The 19,461-nt window shown below is 45.0% G+C and overlaps 2 protein-coding genes across 2 annotated transcripts; one reads left to right on the top strand and one right to left on the bottom strand.

Annotated features, from left to right (window-relative positions):
- Window positions 1-397: 397 nt before the first annotated feature.
- LOC147185669 (ras-like GTP-binding protein RHO) lies at window positions 398-1,931 on the top strand. Its single transcript, XM_086104288.1, has one exon. The coding sequence runs from the start codon at window positions 520-522 to the stop codon at window positions 1,129-1,131; it is 612 nt and encodes a 203-aa protein (XP_085960414.1). The 5' UTR covers window positions 398-519; the 3' UTR covers window positions 1,132-1,931.
- A 1,793-nt stretch (window positions 1,932-3,724) lies between these two features.
- LOC147185668 (apolipoprotein B-100-like) lies at window positions 3,725-18,458 on the bottom strand. Its single transcript, XM_086104281.1, has 27 exons — window positions 18,404-18,458; window positions 18,218-18,262; window positions 18,024-18,136; window positions 17,786-17,931; window positions 17,291-17,438; window positions 15,623-15,775; window positions 15,422-15,546; window positions 15,229-15,314; window positions 14,680-15,130; window positions 14,474-14,591; window positions 13,823-13,969; window positions 13,513-13,724; window positions 13,189-13,408; window positions 12,914-13,087; window positions 12,629-12,832; window positions 12,358-12,525; window positions 12,056-12,261; window positions 11,671-11,835; window positions 11,453-11,574; window positions 11,143-11,344; window positions 10,796-10,980; window positions 10,526-10,701; window positions 10,342-10,457; window positions 9,878-10,227; window positions 5,903-9,785; window positions 5,197-5,674; window positions 3,725-5,034 (listed from the first exon to the last, which is right to left on the bottom strand). The coding sequence occupies exons 1-27, from the start codon at window positions 18,456-18,458 to the stop codon at window positions 3,979-3,981; spliced, it is 9,504 nt and encodes a 3,167-aa protein (XP_085960407.1). The 3' UTR covers window positions 3,725-3,978.
- Between the last annotated feature and the right edge of the window lie 1,003 nt (window positions 18,459-19,461).

Here is a 19,461-nt window from a genome sequence, read left to right as displayed (position 1 = left end):
TAAAAATAGACTTGAGAAAAGCCTGGATTCTCTACTTTAGCCGAGGTTTGAAGTTTTCTGTCACATTTTGTGTGACCTAGTTGCCGAATCGACCTCTTCAACGGTGATTCGATTCCTGGTCGTTTCTACCAACTCGTGAACGAACGACCCATTCACTTTTTTTTTTCATTATTATTATTTTACGTGTTTAGAAACATCAGTATTGTGCTCTACGACCTACGTGATAAATATGTTGACATTTTAAATGTTTAAACAGTTCGAAGGAGTGCTAAAACATTTGGATGCGGTCATTCGGACGAGCCCTCCCCCGAAACCTCAGCGAGATCCAATCACCAGTTGCTTCACGAGCTGAAAGTTCCCTTCCTTATTTCCGATTGGATTGCTATATTTAGGAAAGCTCACTTTGCTTTATAAAGAGATCTCGCCGAGTTGTCACCGCACGGGGAAAAAAGTGTTGCGGCCGAGACGCCCCAAAAAAACGTGACTTTTTTTGAGGGTCGATTCTTTGAAGACTTTGCAATGGGGAAGGAGACGCAAATGGCGCTCGAGATCCGCAAGAAACTTGTGGTGGTGGGCGACGGCGCATGCGGGAAAACGTGTCTCCTGATCGTGTTTAGCAAAGACGAGTTCTTGGAGTTGTACGTCCCGACCGTTTTCGAAACTTACGTGGCGGACATCGAGGTGGACTCCAAGCAGGTCCAGCTGGCCCTGTGGGACACCGCGGGCCAGGAGGACTACGACCGGCTCCGCCCGCTCTCCTACCCGGACACGGACGTTATTTTGATGTGCTTCTCCGTGGACAGCCCGGACTCGCTGGAAAACATCCCGGAGAAGTGGGTGCCCGAGGTGAAACACTTCTGCCCCAACGTGCCCATCATACTGGTGGCCAACAAGAAGGATCTACGCAACGACGAGAACGTCAAGAATGAGCTGTCCCGACTTAAGATGGAGCCGGTGAGGCCCGAAGACGGCCGAGCCATGGCCGCGCGCATCGGCGCTCACGACTATTTGGAATGCTCGGCCAAGACGAAAGAGGGGATCTGGGAGGTGTTCGAGGCGGCGGCGAGGGCAGCTTTGCAAAAGCAAAAATCCCGACGGCCGAATATTTTCAAACGGTGCGCTTTTATGTGACTGGGTGGCTCCAAGGACTCGCCGAGACGTGTTGTTTAAGGCCTGTTGGGGCAGTGCCGCTCCCTGACAAAGTGTGGCCCAAAAAAAAAAAGAGAGAGAGAGGAAGAGGACAATAATGGCCCCGAAGACTGTTTTGGCCACGCCGTCGTCTTTTGCTGCTGCAGGGAGTGTTTTTGGACACAATCGTGGGTCTTATGAGCTGAATTTCACTGGTGGAGGAATGAAAACACAACTTTTTTTTTTGCCTTTTCAAGCTCACCATCTGTAGCCGAGAACGCTTTTTTTTGTTTAAAAAAAAAGTGTGTATTTTTTTTTAAATATCCTGAAAGCTGAAAAAATCTGAATTGTGTTACATAGCACTGATTTACCTTGAAATATCCCCAACCAGAGAAGATGGATGACGTTAATAAAGCTATGATAGCTCGCTATAACCGCAACCACTTTCCATCAGCCATGTAAATATATAGATTGTTTACATATTGTTAAGGGGAACAAAGGATGTGATTCTCCAGGAGGAAGAAGGTTTAATCTGTCCAATTGCATCATTTACAACGCATTTCTGCACACATGGAACATCACAACAAGACGAGTTTGCCAAGCAAATGCCTTCCACAGCACTTTCTATTTTCATTCTTTCAACCACTGTGCAACGATTTTCGAGCGAAGAATCACATGTGTGTTTCTGTGGACCGATTGTGGCTGTTAACAAGCTAGCCTATCGCTTTGCTAAAGCCTATGAACAAACCTCTGGGTCATGTTAACCCCATTGATTAAATATTTGGATTAAAATTGGCCGTGTATCCTCTTCTCCAGTTCCTATTTTTCACGTGAGCCTAAAATTTGAATGATGAAAGCGATTTCACAATGAGAATAATATAGTCGGTGTTTAATTTGAAAACGAAAGACTGATTCGCAGACTCCTTGAGCTCACGTTCTGCTCACAATCGACAGTACAAACATAAAAGACATTAAAGCTAAAAGCAGTCATGTTTGCACATGTTCACTTTTGTTACCGTGAAACAAGTGTTTTTAAACTTAAGAAGTTGCACAGCATTGAACTCGATAGTGTTCATTAGGGATGGGCATTGAATTAAATTTCCATGTCATTTTTACATCAAATTGAAGCAGTAAACATTAAATGTTGCCTTACATAAAAAAAAAAGATTTCTAGTCGATGTACAGCATTTTCTAAGTCGACGTACTACAGAAATCTTAATATTTTGGATTCAGGACCAACTATGCAGTCTAGTGCAATTTTTTTTAATGAAGCAGGGGTTCATTATTTTTGTCATTCAGGTACATTTTCAGCATATTATAGTCGTCGCTGGTCATGTTTGTTGGAAGGGCACTAACTAGGTGAAGCGTTGACTCAAAAAAAATCTTGTAGCGGTTGTGGTTTAGACCTGAACCAAGTTATGGTTCTAAAGCCTGCAGTTTGCTAGCACGGGTGAGCCAATCGCCGTGGCTCACTGCGGGACGAAGCCATTTGATGGCCGTAAAAATACAAAGTGAGACATTGGTGCGTTTTTGGGGACCGCTCAAAAAAGTTGGTTTACGATGAAAACACTCATTCGGTTGGGACATGCACAGGACTGTATGTTAATCCACCTGAGTGTCCGAGGTATGACTATGAATGTATCTCCTTGTTGTGGACAAACGACACAAATGCATTTGAATCATTGATGGCAAATCACTGTCCACTTATAAAATGTGTTAACTTTTGTCTTAGTGACACCGAGGGCAGAAAATTGGGAGTGCTGCAGGATTTAGTGTCTGATGTTAATCTTTGATTCTGAATCTTAAATGACTTGTGACTGCTGTCGGTAACAGTCGTCTGTCAATTTTTTTTTTTTAAAGACTCTTTTATAAATTGTAATTATGCAAAAGTCGCATACCTGCCTCTCATGCGTTGCTGGGATTTTTTTTTTTTTGCTGACTTCCAGGGCAGGAATGCATTGTGCTGCACTTCCTGATTATTCCCACACTAGCTCCCCTCTTGTGTTTGTAATTGTCAATGGATTTGTATTTACACGTATTACTCAGATGGGTCTGGTTTGCATTTGTCCATTTCTACAATTACGCAGAAGAAAACAAAAAAAAAAGCACAGAGTATGTGGCAATCTAAACCATTTTGTGCATTAGGTCATTTTTAATCTTGATTTGCATTTTTTGGGGGGGGGGGGGGTAAGCAAACGCGCTGACGTTTTTCTGAAGCAATAAATAAAATGTGGTTGCCATGTTTTTGTTTTTCCTCCATCTTATTTTTACCAGGAACTATTTAACTCATTCAGTACCAGCCAATTCTGGACCAAGTCTGAAAAGACGTTTAAAAACGTCTTTGGGAGTGAATGAGTTGTATTCTTTCCCATTGTTCAGCTATTCGAGCGCATGTGTCACTTATACAGAGTCCGACTATAATTAGACGTGACGATACAAATGACTAATAGGCGTACGGCAGAAAGGCGTTGGAAAGTTTCTTCCCAAGAGTTTTTTTTTTTAAACATTCTCTGTAGATTATTACAATTGTGTCAAAAAAGTATATTTGTTAAAAGACAAACTGACACCGTCTGAAAGCAGATGGAGGGTAGATGGAGTTTGCAGTTAAAACCAGTTTTTAATTCAGGAAACAGGCTTTAAATAGAACAGCACAACATACAAATGACGCACGATACGCAACGGCGTGAAAATAAACAAAAGGCAGTCTAATAATAACGACAACAGAATAGACCAGTATCATGGATACAGGCGACATTTAGTGTACAGTTTTGCATTTCCTTCTTGGAAGTGGTCCTTCCGTGACAACAACAACAAAAAAACTGGCGCTACAGTGTAGTTAGCCGCTGGAGTTTAGTTAAACCGGGGAACGAAGGGAAAAGGGATATCCAACTCCACCTCGCTGTCACCAACTCTGATGACTTTTTCGAAAGTTTGATTATTCTCCTTTAGGATTCGAATGACGTTGCTGTGGAAGGAATTCAGATGTCTCAGCGTCACGTCAATTGAGGACTCGATGTCCGCTCGAAACTGTTCGGCGGGAATGTCATCCAGAACGTTCTGAAGTTTTGTCGCCACGGTTTGAAGATAGCCGCTGATTATGCGGTGAATCGTTTCGATCCGCTGAACGACACTCGCAAAGGTATGGGAGTCGATGGCTTCCTGGTACATGTCGGTCAAGAAAGCGGGGACCTCCGTTATATCTTGCGATCTTAGAATTGGGAGCAGCATTTGATTTAATTGAGAAAGATCCCAGGGAATATCTTCAATGACATCCCCTCCCACTTTTTGCATCGTGGCAATCACTTGGTCGCAGACTTTCCTTAAAGCTCCAAAGAAGTCATTCAGAATGTGTCTTCCGGGGACGGGAATGGCTTCAAAAGATTCGGTTGCTACTATCGAGGAAAAAAAGACGAACTTTGAGAACTTCCGATTCGCCTCCTCATAAGCGTCAATAATAACGGTACGCCATTTCTGATAGATTTCGAGGCCCGACCGTCTTTGCGGATACCCTGGGATTCGGAACTTGGTTTCTCTCAGGAATATAACCGCAGCCTCGAGAAAAGTCTCCACTTTTTGTTGGGATCTTCGAATGATACGATTGGTCTGATTTTTAGCAGATGTCATCACCTCGGCGGGATTTTCGACAGCCTTATTCAACAACTCTGTACCTTGCTTCCTTACCCGCTCCAGAGTCCCCTCGAGGCGTCTTGCGTATCTGTTGATTTGATCGTAGGTCGCGGCAGCAGGAGTAATGACCGCTTGAACGGCCGCAGGTACGTTCTTCTTCAGTCCCAGCATCATCTCGTACGGCATTTCCGTGTTCCAGGAAGTCTGAAGATTCAGCTTCTCAGAATTCATCACAGACATCTTCAGGGCCAGGATATCAACGTCCGTTTGTGGTTCAGTCTGAGGAACAACAAAACGGTACCATATTTAACTCATTCAGTACCAGCCAATTCTGGATCAAGTCTGAAAAGACGTTTAAAAACGTCTTTGGGAGTGAATGAGTTAATGCGCTCTTTTCTCTAAAATTCAAAACAAACAAACCCCAAAAAGAATTTGACTTACAGGGTAGCGACCATAGAGTCTCGCTCTTGCTTGTGCCGGGTGCTCAGTTTGCACCTGAACTCCGACGAGACCGGCAGATGGGGTGGACAGAGAGAAAACGAGACGGTTTCCCGTCATCTCCTGGCGGACTTCCACGGTTTCGTAAGGAAGATTGACCTTGAGGGAATTGCTGATGGAGGCATCAATATTTTCATAACTTAAGAGGATGGCGCTGTCATGACTTCCTTCCAACACCGCATGTTTTACAACCACCACCGAGGCCATCTTGAATCCCCCAACTAAGTTGACATTGGCAGTGCCCTCGATATTCCCTGCCAGAACCTCCCACTCCGAAAACGAAGATGCATCGAGTTTGACCAGGAAGCTGTTCTTATTGAGAACGCTGGCGTTGCTTTTGAAAGTGATCATCGGTGTTTTCATCGAGAACTCGTGGATCAGATCGCCCATCTTTGGAATCTGGATGCTGTGAATTTTCGGCAGAGTGATTTTGGGAAGCGTCAGAGCTGGCATTGTGACAAGACTGCTGTCTGGGAGGGGAATGGTGAATGTTGACATCCTAATATTGATCCCTGGCACTGTGTATTCAGGAATCGTCAGTGATTTAGGCCATTCGGTGTAATATTTTTCAAACTCTGCCTGTGCTGTGGCATAGGACGAAACCAGAATATCGATGACCGGATCGGCATTCACGTCGATGGTGAACGTCTCCGGGTTTTTTGTGTATTTCATCTTGGAGCTCAGGTCAAAAGTCTGTTGAGTTGTCGTCAGGAGATTCCCCAGGCCAGCGTCGTCCCACAGTGAGAAGTCGTCCACTTTCGGTGTCCTCGTGCCATAAAATGGCAACGCTATTTCAGGAATGGTGATTGGTTGCCGCAAGATGTCAAGATTTGCTTCTCCGTGAATCTGACACATGAGGTGAATTTCCGTTTCACCGTGATCCATTTTGAAGAAATGGGAGTATTTGTTTTGGTTGACTCTTGCCATTCCGGTCCAGCTGGCCTGCTGCACTTGAGAGTTGAGCGTCACAGAAATGTCATTCTCAAACTCCATCTTTCCCGACTGCACGAACGGAAGGAAAAGCCTGGAATTTCCCTTATTCTTGGTGTCGAGCGTGAGCTCGGTAGGCGTTATCAAGCCCAGGGCGGAATTCGAAAGAGTTCCCTCGATCAGTTGTGCGTTATGGGAGGCGGTGAAATCGATTTGCAGGTCTTGAAGGCGAGCCTGGAACTTCATGTCAAACACGCTGGTCTTCATCACGGGTGTTTCCGTTTCGATTTTGGCATCGATCAACGCGTGGCCGAAAACGCAGATCTCGGCGACCACATTCTGATTGCTTTTGAAACCTTTGCAGTTTGTAGCGCCGGTGAAAGTCACTTTGGCCGTGTGCGGACCCAGGACCAAGTCAACGACGCTGTTGTGAGTCGCCTCATCGGAGAAATCCCGAACTGCGTATTTGGCATTGGCCAGAGTGTTCACGTTGAGTTTTGCCGAGCCGGCTTCAAGTGCGAAATTCGTTTTTTGGGTTGACGACACGTGAGTGAAAACGTCGAGCGATGGCATGTTGAGGTCTTGATTGAAGTTTGTGTTGACGCTTGCGGAGAGTCCGTCTTCCATGGCCAAGAACACGTTGTTGACAAGTTCGGCGGAATACCACTCGAGGCTGATCTTTGCCGTCGTGTCAGCGGAGCCTTGACCCAACAGTCCGTAGACGGTCATCGTTCCCTTGTGGTCGACTTTAAAGGACGACTGATCCATTTTAATCGACTCTGAAATCGCCAGACGGCTCATTTTGGGTAGAGCCAAATGTGCGCCGGCATCTACGGCGAACTGGAGGGCCCCCAAAGTCGACGTGGCCTGAGAATTAAGATTCACCTTGAACTCCGGTGTGAGCGATGTCGCCGAGGTGTTCGCCAGATCTGCGCTCGTCCTGAGTTTGTAATGCGGCGAGTCGATTTGGAACTCTCCGTATAGTTTTCCGAAACAGGGAACCTTGCTCATATCTGTCATTTTTTCTTTGAGACGCAGCATTAATGTGTCATAATCGAAAGACTGTATTTTCTGCACCATCCTCAAGACGTAATCCCTCACGTCGTCAATCATCTGTTTGAAGTCAAAGGAGTACAAATGAGTCATAAACTCTCGAATACGGCCCGTAAACTTTTGAAACAAAGGCTGCAGGTCAAATGACCGAAGAAGGGCAAATACAGACTTAATCTTTTCCCTCACTTGATACGTCTTCATCATTTCGACTACTTCATCCATCACTGTTCCGATCAGCTTCTCAATTTCATATTTGGACAGAATTTCCTCCATTTTTTGATAAATGACCGCAAACCTATTAGCGATGTTATGTTTCTTGATCCAAGCCGCGATAGCATCCTTGACGGATTTCAGCACACGGATGATTTTTTCCGTCGGCAACTTGGTCGTCAGGTTCGTCAGGGCGTTTTCAACGGTGTGGAAGCGTTTTCTCACATCTCGGACGAAGACGCTCAAGTCAAAGTTGTCCACGAACTCCTTCATTTCAGATACTTTGTTCTTCATCGTCATACCGATCTCATACTTGGCGTTGACGTCTTTCAGCAGGTCGACGCCGTTGTCGGTCAGACTCGTCGCTGTGTTTTTTACGTGTTCGATCACGGCGGGGATGTGCTCGGTGAAAGGGATGTGGACGAGATGACTGTCGGTGTTCTTGTCATACTTGACGAATCCAGACAAGCTGTAGTCTTGCCCGGCTTCGCTAAAGAGGTTCGTGGTGACCGCTCCTCTCATGTCAATCGCCATTCTCTCGGCTTTGTTGTAGGCCTCGAATTCCTGATCAAAAGTGTGGTCGTTTAGCTTCGATTTAACCTTCAGGTGAAGGCTTTGTTCTTGAAGGCTCATGGTGCTGCTGAGTTTGCTGTCCGCGGCGGTCTTGATGGCGGGTAGGCCTCGGATCTCGTGGGTGGTCGACCCTCTGTACTCAAACGACTGCGTGAAAAGCAAGGGTTCGGCTTTCAGGAGGAATTTACTGTACAGATCGCCACTCTGCTGTCCGTAAAAAGAAACGCCGCCGTTGGAGTTGAGCGAGGCATCGACGGTAAGGGCGAAGGGCTCGGCGGCGGCATTGACCTTACTGTCCAAACGAAGAAACCGAGATTTGTAATCGGCGACGTGGCTGAATTTCACAGTCAGGCCTGCAACCTCCAAAACGGCGGCATGCGTTATCTGAGATCCAAGTAGTTGACCGTTGGTGTTGCACTTTGTGGACAGGATCATGTCCACGAACTTGACTTCGTAAGTGTGCTTGAGTTCGTCCTCCGACGAGCCTCCCTTCAGCGTTCCCGTCAGCTCCACGTTGTAGGGCTGCGCTTTGAACTGGGCGTCGTTGTTAAAGTCGATCTCCATGATCTTGAGGTGATTTTTGATCAGAGCGGAGGCGGTAAACGGCTCCATGGTAACGGTGATGTCGTGCGCGTAGGAGTTTCCGGTGTTAAGGAAATGAGCCGTCTTGGCATGGAAGGTTAAAGATCTCGACGTCAGAGAAAGGGAATTGGAATTTTCCGTCCTCATTTCGTTCAGCGATCCGACTACGTTGCTGGAGACGATGAGGCCATCTTCGCCGACTAGGAAATTCATTCTGTTCCTCGTGTTGAATGGCGAGACGTCGCCGTTAAAGACGCCATTGAGGTAGACTTCGGAGCGTGCCATTTTCCCTTCGATATTCAAGTCCACGTTATTCCCTCCAATGCCTCCCTTGGTGGTGAGAGACAAGGTGGCGCCGTCGGTGGCAAGCCCGCTGTGGAAAATATTCTCAAAGGTCAGTCGGTTGCGCTGAGCAGTCGTGGTACAGCTGGTGGTCACACCGTTGGCGTTCAGAGTCAACGTTGCCTTGTGAGAAGCGAGGCTTGAAAAGATGTTGAGGGAGGCATCGGCGTTGAGCTCCAAGCCAGAGGGATCAACGGAACCGGTGAGCAATGAGTAGGCGCGGTTTACCGTATCGTCCGCTGTATTTCCTAGACGGAGGCTGGCTTGAGCTTCCGAGGCGGAGAACTCAACTTGGCTTTGAAGCGTTCTCCGACCGGCCTTGCTCACCGATTTGGAGAGAAAGCTCAGCTTGGAATCCTTGTAGTTCAGGTTGACGTTCGTCGAGTGCTGAGCGGGGTGACTGTTAATGTTCGTGTTCGACTCGATGTTCAGATTCTCATTTGCATATTCAGCCTTGATGTTATTTGTAATTTTCAGGATTTCGGAGTTCGCTCTCAGCGTGCTCTCCGACCTGAGTTCCTTCTTTGCGCGGTCAGATGAGAAGGTGTTGAGATAAGTGGCGCTAGCGGTCAAAGATCCCATCGTGAGACTTCCATTCGCATTGATATCCCCCAACAGCTTGGCGGAATCAAGCGTGAGGTGCTTGGTCATGTCCAGAGACGTCCGCAAGCCGAGCGGGGCAGCAGCATGGATGTTGTATTTTCCCGATGACGTCACATCGTCCGAGACGACGGCAATCGTCTCCTCCACATTAACACTCGTACTCACAAACGTGTGCTCCAGGGAGCCGTTCAGGGTGAATTTGAGCGTTTTCTCATCTGTATCGGTAACTTCTGCAGCTCCTGAAAAAACAACAACAAAAATGTAAAAAAAACATTAAACACTATATGGCTGATATTTTTTAATGCCTGTTGAAAGAAAGACATCAAATTACCCTCAGATGTGAAAGCCAAAAGTTTGATGGGACTGGTAGCCTGAAGCGTGAACTTGGCCAAATAGTTTGGAGAGTCCACAGTATTGTTACCCGCTGACACGGTTGCCTCCCAATCGTAATAGTTGCTGTTCACCTTAGCGGACGCATGCATCATTCCGATCAGCGGCAGGGTGAGCTCTTGCTCAGAGGGGATGGTAAATTTGGGGATTCCGATCTGGTGTGGTGCAAGCAGGGGCGTGATGATTGCGTTCGTTGCGATAAACAGTTCCTCCGAGGATTTGCCTCCAAGTGGCAGCGGGATTCGGATGGTCGTAAAGTTCTTGTTGAACCGGTAGCGGAATTTGCTTTCCCTGACGATTGGATGAAAACAGACACCAGTTTTTATGAGAGAGATGTCTTCTTTTTTTTTGTGTTAGCATTTAGATAAAAGTCTGACAATTTGAAAATCGTTTTTTTTTTCTTACATATTCATGAATAGGTTCTCGGGCACGGAAGGCATTTCCACCTTTGCAATGTTGTTCTTCAGAGTCTCCACATAGGGGACGTCAACTGAAATTTTGTTCATCCAGATGTTGCTGGCCTAATGAGAAAACACAGTTGTTGTTTTTTTTAAACGTTTGAATGCATATTAAGCCCAAGCGAACTCACCTCAAGCGTCTTTTTGACAACGTGACGCAGTTTCATGTCAGTGCTGGCAAGCTGACGATCCAAAGCATCCTCGGCAAATTTACTGAGCCAGGCCCCGAGCGCTTCGGTATAAGGTAGCAGCACTATGGTCTCAGCATTCATGTTTGACAGCAGTTGAACCTCAACCTCATCATTGCCTGAAATACAGAAAGAATATTAAATCTTTTAGCTTCCGGCATGAACACATACATTCGAAATGAGTCCGGCGGCGCATATTTTTGGAAGACGTACCGTATTTGAACGTGATTGACTGAATAGATGAGGTCTTGGGGAGATTCATATCACTTTTGATCTCCAAAGTGATTTCTTGGCCTTTGGGGCTACTTTCAGTCACGGTAGCAGAGATGCTAGCGTCTGTCTTCAGCGCGGGCACAGCCAACTGAACCTGCAGCGTGGCTCCCGTTGTGGAACGCAGTCTAGAAAATAGATTTGAAAATATCAAATGAGAGCGTGGATCAAGACAACTACAGATGACGGTTAACTCGTTTACTCCCAAAGACGTTTTTAAACGTCTTTTCAGACTTGGTCCAGAATTGGGGCTTCGTCGGGTTTCTGAGTTTGTGGTTTATTTTACTCACTGGGCACGACCAGTGAGAGTGAGTTGTGGCACGTTCTTGTTGGAGATCTCAAGGCTGAGGGCTTTGCCTTTGTTGCTGCTGTCAGTCAGGCCAACCTTGACCCCGGCTTCGACATCCAAGACGGGTATCTGGATTTGGCTGGTGAAGACGTTCCTGTTCCTGTTGTATTTCATGATTGCGGAAGCTTCGGCGTCCTGATCCCCTGCGGGGTCGGGAGAAAAATAGTTTCACGTGACGCTGAGAGAAGAGGGAATTATTCTCAGAATAAAAGAGTTTGTGGCTATCATCTTTCTAAATGTGGCGCCGATACCTTCAGCTTTCAGAGTCATCTTCAGAGAGTCGACCTTCTGGCGGCCATCTTTTCCTTCATTGAGGAGCGTGTACGCAACGGTGGCTGTGTAGGAGACCTGAGGCTCGATTTCAATTCCAAACCTGAGGTGAAGAGTACAACATTTTAGTTCACTGGCAAAATAACAAGTAACTTTCTCTTTGGGGTTCAATGATTTCATTCCATCCTTTTCAACTTACCTCGTCTCTCCGCCCAGGGGGAAGTAAGGCACATCGCTTTTACCCTGTACATCAGCCTGAAGTTTTTTCGTGCAATACTTGAATCCGAAGAGGGAGTCACAGTTTATTTCACTCGTGTTGTGCGGGATTACGGAAGCGTTGCCATCAGCCACAATCACTGCATTGCTTTGTAAAACAGATCAAAGAAATTGTTTTTCAAAAATAAATAAATAAACTCCCCCTGATTGACAGCCAAAAAGTCCAACAACGACCACAATCACGATATTTTTACAGAGGATAATCAGCGACAGTGCACTCATATTTTGTATTGCTGAAGAATTCGTGGGCATGCACTCCAAAATGTTTCCAACCCATATTACTTTTGACCACATTTATTTTGTTTCACCTGATGCTCAAAAGTTTTGCAGGGCCCCGCGCAGCCGGTATAGTGAGCTTGACTTGGTTTGCCTCCACGGCTAGCTTAGCATTGAATGCGCTCTCGTGGTACAAGCTGGTGTGCATCTCGACAGCGGAGGCAACAAATTCGGGGACGTGGACGCCCATCTGGGTCACAAACTCAACGCCGACGGATGGCTTGAACAACAGTTCATTCTGTGTTTAAATGGAACAAAATATTGAATCGGTAGCGGCCATGTTATACATCCAATAATAAATGGCTTCTTGGTGAGAATAGAAATGAGAAAATACCGCGGCCGGGGAAATGCGAAGTCCTCCCTTAGCTCCGGGAGTAAACGTGCCAGACAGAGAAAAAGTCAGAGGCAAGCCAGTGGCGGTTGGAAGGACAAATTTGTTATCCATGAACATGTAATGGATAAAGATCTCATTGTCGGTGCCGGACATGAGGTTGGACACAACCTGATGGAAAGGAAAAAGAAGAAATATTAATGGTCTCATGCTGTCCTTAATTAAAAAAAAAAAAAGAGAAAAAAACTGATATGAAAGAAGAAATATGTCATACCTGTTTCGGGAGAAGCTTCAGGAAAATCTCCGCGTACATTTTAGCATTTTCAGCGAGAAACTTCAGATCGCTGGCCTTGATGTGGCCAAACTCGGTTCCCATGATCTTCAGGTAGGCCATGGCCTCTGGAGATTCTTGATTCTGGAAATCTTTTACCAGATGGTTGAAATTGCGAACAATTTCTCTCATAAGATCTTCGGGAACCTGAGGGAAACAAATATTTGGGATCCTTTAAAGGTGATGTTTGTGTCGTGTAAAAGGGAAAGAAGTGAACCCCCAAAATACCTTCTGTCCTTCTGCTTTCAATGGAGCTACCCACTTTTCCAGAACTTCCATCATCTTGATTGGCACCTTCTTCTCGGCCCAGTAAAGAGCCTTGGACAATGTATCTGGGAAGAAGCCGTTCTTTCCAAACAACGCCTCAATCGAGGGCTCTGAGCCTTTTCCTTCGATTCCGAGCTATCAGCACCAAATGCAAGATTCGGAAACAGCGAAAGCGAAGGTTTAAGTTGTTTTCAAAATCATTCATCGGCCATTTGCCAATTGTGACAATGACACACCTCCCACATGTCCACGTTGTAGCCAAATATTTTCAGGGTGGATTCCATCATGACTTCTCTTGGCAGCTGGTTGCTGGGGTCAAAGATCACATTGCCCTGGAAATTAGCCTGCATGTTGTTATTTGCCAAACCCAGCTTGTAGTTGCGGGACTTTGTTGTGTAGTCATGGTGTGTCTCCACGTCATAGTCCTGCAGAGCGTCCGCTATCTTCTCGCCAAGCCTAAAGAAAATAAACAAAGACACAAATAAATATATGTCAAACTATTTGTACCATTTTTGGTTTGAAAATCAAGGATATGTTTATTCAGTCGAAATAAATCTTACTTCCGGGTCTCAGGATCAGCGGAGGAGATAATGTTGTAGACGTGGGAGGTCACGAAAGATTTGACCTGCTTGTTCTGCTCCTGTTTCAGGATCTTCTTTACCATCTCGATGTCACTATTGAGGGGATTTCTCATGAGAATCAGATAGGTTGCAAGACGTTTCTGCACAGCACCCTTTGGGTACTGGCTTACCCGCTGGAGGTTAGAGCGAACCTGCACCGAAAAGGAAAGTTGATCAGTATGACAAAATGTACTGCAAGGATTCAAGATAAAACGAGGAAAAAAAATGTCAACGGACAGCTGCGAGTTACCTCATCTGTCATAGACATACGTCTGAAAGCCTGGATGGCAGCAAGCTGAACAGCGAGTGTGGTTGCAGGTTGTCTCATGCATTTCAGCAAAGTGTTCTTAATGGCGGGGTCGGCGACTTCGATCACATCTCCGATGTTACCGACAACCTGCAGAGAAATTTTACATTAAATTGTCAGGAAAAGTCACAAAAGTTGGTCCGTACTCTGTAGCTACATAAATCAAATTCCAGTCATCTGTGAACATTTCCGGAAAGATTTTGGAATTCTTCTGTGCATTTATGTGGAATTCAAATTCAGTGGCAACTCACCCAACTTGAGCAAGGAACTCTCTCGACAAATCCAGGTCGAGGAATTAAAAACACAGCCAGATTCTTCTACTCAAGAGCTCATTTACCAGCCGGTTTAGTAAAAACTGGAGCAAAAATGTGGCATATTTTTACTTTCTGAACCTGGATTTGCCACCTCTCCCGAGGCTGCACGTAAACCCTTTTTGTCTACCTCATTGGATATTGCACAGTTGGATCCATGTGTACATGTTTACCTCATTCACTTCCAAAGACGTTTTTAAACGTCTTTTCAGACTTGGTCCAGAATTGACTGGGACTGAATGAGTTAAGCTTCCCGTCAAGCGTTTTAAACTTGATTACGCACCCTCAAAGTCAGGAAGGTCAGGTCTTTCTCGCCAGAGCAGTCTGGGCCCAGAAGGGAGGCCGTGAAGTCAGAAACAGCAGTAATCTCCGGAGTGACTTTTCCCTCAGCCTGGTAAAGCCTAGTGACAACGTTTTGGATTAATTTCTTTACACAAGAGATCATCGACTAGCACATCATAACTGGCACCGCCACTGATGTCTACTTACCTCCTGACTGCATGACTCAAGGCATACATGATGGGCTTGCTCTTCCTGTTCTGAGCCATGGCCAGAATATCCTTGACCATGAGGCGTGAGGGGTTAGGCATCAGTGCAAGGGCATAAACTGCCATGTCGACTTCAAGAGCAGATTTATCAAAGGTCCCGAGGACCCTCAGCATGGCGCCGGTGCACTCTGGAGTACCGCATTGGACAAGAGCTTGCATGGTCACCGAGTCGGACATATCCATCATCTCAAGTGCAGCGGAACCCAGGATATCAGCCTTCAGACCACGCAGTTCAGAAACCAGTTTGTGGAAGAGGGATGCACGCTGCTCGCCGTTACTGGTCTGGGATAGAGTCTTCAGCTGCTGCATTGCAGTCATGGCAGCATCTTTAGACTGCTTAGGAGACTTGTCATCAACATGGTCCATTGGCAAGAAACGCAGGAGAGCCTCATCTGTTCAGAAAATCCCGCCCCCCCACAAACCATTACACTGCAGATAATGAACATTGGTGGAGAGATTAAAGCACATTCTGAAAAACTGAAACACTAACTATGATCAAAGATTCTGTCATTAATCTTGGTCGTCTCCCTCAGAGTCACAGTCTGCTTCACCAGAGTGGAAATTCCATATTCGCTCCTATGCGGGACACAAAGTTACAGCAGATGAATGAACAATATGGCAAACCGCAAAAATACACTTTTTTTTGTATATACCTTTTGTTTAGGACTATTTTGTCCACTTACTTGTGGGAGAGGGGCAGGAAAATATGCTTCTCTGTACAGGTTCCACTTGTCATGTGCTTCTTCTGGTTGTCAAACTTGTAGTTGCAAGTCTGGTGGCTACTGATCATCTTGGACAAAGGATATTGCTGGAAATGGAAAGCCAGAAATAAACAACGAATTTGGCTCAACTTGGCGTTAAGAAGGTAGTTTGAGGCTTTTTACCATTCCTGAAAGGAGAGCCAGGGGACTGCTGGCCTGTTTGTGAGCGCTGAAGCCATCACAGCTGGAAAGATCCCTGCTGATAGTCACGTCGGTGGCGATGTCTCCTCTGGCGTTGACTGTGAAGTCGGTGGTGCAGATGCCGTACACGGTGGGCTGGATAGAAATGATGTCAGAATCATTCAAATTGAGGAGAATCTGTCAGTGGCGATACAGCATTATGGCTGAGGGTGTTTCTCTTTCTTTTAGTTCATGGATTGTTCTTTTTAATAATAGACTGATACTGAAACAGAAATATTTCAACACACGAAATATACTTGTAACACACCAAGACAAACTAAAGTGGGCACAGTTGTTAATATGCTAACATGGAATCCTGAGGACTTAAAACACACAAAAAAAAAGATCAATGAGGATTTAACTTTGTGCCTTCTGGTCAGGTAATATATTCAAAGACAATGGATCCAAGGCAAACATGGCAACATTTGGGATGCTCACACATAGCAAAAGATTGATAACAATCAAAACATGCTCATAATTCGTATGCGAACAAATGGCAGCCTCTCATCCTACGGAAAGTGCCGGAGTAGAGCTATCACGTATCTTGTTCAGTATTGGTGGTGTGATAATGCAACGAAAAGCCTAATTCGCCTGATTAATATTTCAGATGAGTGGCAGACTGTGCCATGTGACAGGTTGCTGAAGAATGACGTGGCGTGAAATTGCTCTCACAACTTTTCCCTCGCTTAAGGTGAAATAAAAGGAACAAAATGTATGGCATTTGACATTTAAGTCGCACTTTGTACAACATAAGCAAATGTTAATGGACTATAAATTGAACGAAACAGAAAAATAAAAGAGTTGGTGAGTTTTTGAATAGGAAATGACTGTCTACCTTCGTCGAGGCACGTGACGCACTTCCTCGCTCACGTGCACCGTTTTAAAATGCTTCACATCCTTTGTCAGTGTCCTCAGTGAATTGCACACAAAAAAAGAAATAGAATAATAATAATAACAATAATAATTTTAAAAACGAGATATATCGCAACAGCTCTGATAGCTAGCTGCAATTGCAGATTACTGACCGCTAACAACTTCCGGTGATGTACTGTGGGTCACGTCAACATAGGTTAAAGGTGACTTGATTTTTCTTTTTTTCCTTTTTTTCTTTAATACTTTTTGTGAAAGTGAGACTGGTAGGGTGCTCTGGGTGCAGTGTGTACTAAAACCAAAATATATCATATTAATAACATAAATAAATGTTACCTCCCATACCCCCCCCGCCCCCCCACCCCCTTGCAATAGACTTGGGACCAATCTATCGCAATAGACATATTAGGCACCCCTATGTCATCGACTATGCAATGGGATCCAATCCAGAGTTAGATTTGAGAGCTGGATGGGTAAACATGTTTTCTCTTTTACTATTCTACTTGGATCAAATTGTCAAATCAATAGGCCAGATAACATGAGCAGATGATGCCTCGGGAGAGATAAAGTTATCTAGGACTTTGCCCCGCCGGCTGACGTGGGAACACAAAGTGACCCACGTGCATTTATCAACTATGACTGTTCCAGATGATCTAGTCATTGTGCAATGTGTTTATCGGTGAATGACTCTTCGCAGAAAACAGAATCGAACTTTCAAAGAACAACAACAGGCCTTCTCACCATTTTCTTATTCCTCTCTTCTTCCATGACGGGAACAAGGAGAGAAGACATAATTCCTCTCTTGATGTTCAAGATGTTGAGCGCCTCATCTTCCTCGGGGAAGAGTTTCACATCAGTGTGTCCCTCAACTGTGATCTTGAGTGGGTTCCTTTTGACATGGACGCATCATCAGTGACAGCCTCATTCTACCTTTGTCGGGACATATACATTGACAGCAAAAATAATAGAGAAAATAATAATAACTTTGAGGACCCTGGCAGACCAGCAGCGCTGATGTAGGTTTGTAAAAACAAAACAAAAACAACTAAAAAAAAAAAGGCAGTGGAAGACGACAATGCATAAGTCAGTCTGTAGAAGCATGTTTTAAGAAATGATTTAAGGCTTCTAAATGAGGCTTCTAAATTACAAACATAAATTAGGGTGATGTAATGTATTCTTCTCCCTGGATAAAATAGCTGCTGGTTTTCAGTTTTCAAGATGGGGAAGTAGACTTACTTGGCCATGGCGGCTTTGAAGGCCTGATTTCCAGCAGCGGGGCGGTACAGTGCGTTCCCATCGTCATCCACAGCAAAAATCTCACTCAGAGAACATTTTGGGGTGCGTAGGATGAAGCTGCAGGTCTGAGGCACGTCAAGCTCAACCTGCACAGTCGATGAATCGCCGTTTAGTCACGTTTACCTTTCCCTGCAGTCAGGACAGGGTAAAGACTTTTAGTTCCGGCCCGGAGACGAACTTGACAGGAGATTTTAGGGCCGCTCTTGTTGTCGGTGGCTCCGGGAACGCCGTTGAAGGTCTCAGCCTCGTAGTCGTACACAAAGCGCCTGAAGTGCCTCAACCTTTTAGCCACTGAAATGCGTATTAGCGGTCAGTTAGACTTGAGCAACACTTTGCTCCAGTTACATTTTTGAGAATAAAGGGGCAACTTACAGAAACATGTTGGAGATTGTTCGTCCGCACGTCCTACATCTTGCTCTAGAAAGATAACCGCCCCCCCCCCCCCCAAATTAATGCATTCACTCAGTTCATGATGACAATGAAGTCTCTACAACATAGTAGTTAATATAAAATATCTACTGCCTATGTTAAAATACCTTTAAAAATCACAGTACTTACGGGCAAGAGTGTATGTGCCCAGAAGCAACAAAAGGCAAATCCGCGTCCATCCCATGTTGGACTCAGAAACCTGGAAGCCTTGGTAAAAAAAAAAAAAGAGCCTTCCTCTTTCACCGGAGACTCATCCTTGTGCTTCATTTTAAGGCTTTTATACATCTGCCGTCTTACCAGACGTGATTAAGGGTCTTCCAAATGTGTTGTCACGGTTCCAAAGTCTGATTAGTCCTTGTTGCAGGCCAAAGGTAAAATGTTTCACAAAATAAGATGTGATGTCAGCACTGGGTGGGGGTGGTCGGTGTGATACTTGTTTGGAAACAGCAAACAGTCTTTTTCCACTAATAAAAGCTTGAACTGTCCATAACCGTATCTAAAACGATTCCATTCAAATTCACCGCACGTAAAAAGGAATTGTACCTAAACTGGATACATTTTCGAAACAAACAGTTCTTGGCGGCCCGAAAATCTTAAATACAACCGAACTGTACTCAGGCGGTAATTCTTTCATGTACCACTAGAGGGATCCTGCGTACCACTCGTGATACTAGTACCACACTTCGAGAATTATCGTTTGAAAACTTCCACGAGATAACCTTTGATCTTTAATATAAATCATACTGCTGAAGAAAAGTTGACTCAGATGACGTATTGTTTTACAGCAACATTTAAAATTCATCGACTCTTATTTCTGATTTCCACACTCGAGAACATATCATGAATGTCATCATTATTTGTATACATATACAGTTCTGCATATTGATCTCTGAAAATTCTTTTTCCGGGTCATGTCACATCTTTTGTGACATCTGCTACCATTACGACGGTTCAGTTTGGAATTGATCGAATTATTATTTTATTAATAAACACGTGCTGTTATGGTTATACTCGTCACCTTACTGAGAATATTTTTTCAAGTCTTTTGGTTGAAATGTCTTCGTATAAGGCCGTGCACGACAAACTCCAACCGCAATCAGAGACGTATTCTTAAGTGAGTTCATCACCGCATCTTCTAATTGGATCATTGTTTTCTTGTTTCTTGTATTCGGTTTGTGTGTCGTGCT

The sequence above is a fragment of the Hippocampus guttulatus genome, chromosome 23 (genome assembly GCF_054856545.1).
Source record: "Hippocampus guttulatus isolate MCC_2025c chromosome 23, RoL_Hgut_1.0, whole genome shotgun sequence".
NCBI classification, from domain to species: domain Eukaryota; kingdom Metazoa; phylum Chordata; class Actinopteri; order Syngnathiformes; family Syngnathidae; genus Hippocampus; species Hippocampus guttulatus.
This window is presented reverse-complemented; position numbering and strand designations above follow the sequence as displayed.

Excerpts from the sequence above, each read along its gene's own strand:
- LOC147185669 (XM_086104288.1), top strand. The coding sequence starts at position 520 with ATGGGGAAGGAGACGCAAATGGCGCTCGAGATCCGCAAGAAACTTGTG.
- LOC147185668 (XM_086104281.1), bottom strand. The coding sequence starts at position 18,458 with ATGGGATGGACGCGGATTTGCCTTTTGTTGCTTCTGGGCACATACACT. Across the intron at positions 15,776-17,290 it reads AAGAGAGGAATAAGAAAATG|CCCACCGTGTACGGCATCTG; the intron begins GTGAGAAGGCCT and ends ATTTCTATCCAG. Across the intron at positions 13,409-13,512 it reads GCTGATCCTGAGACCCGGAA|GCTTGGCGAGAAGATAGCGG; the intron begins GTAAGATTTATT and ends TATTTTCTTTAG.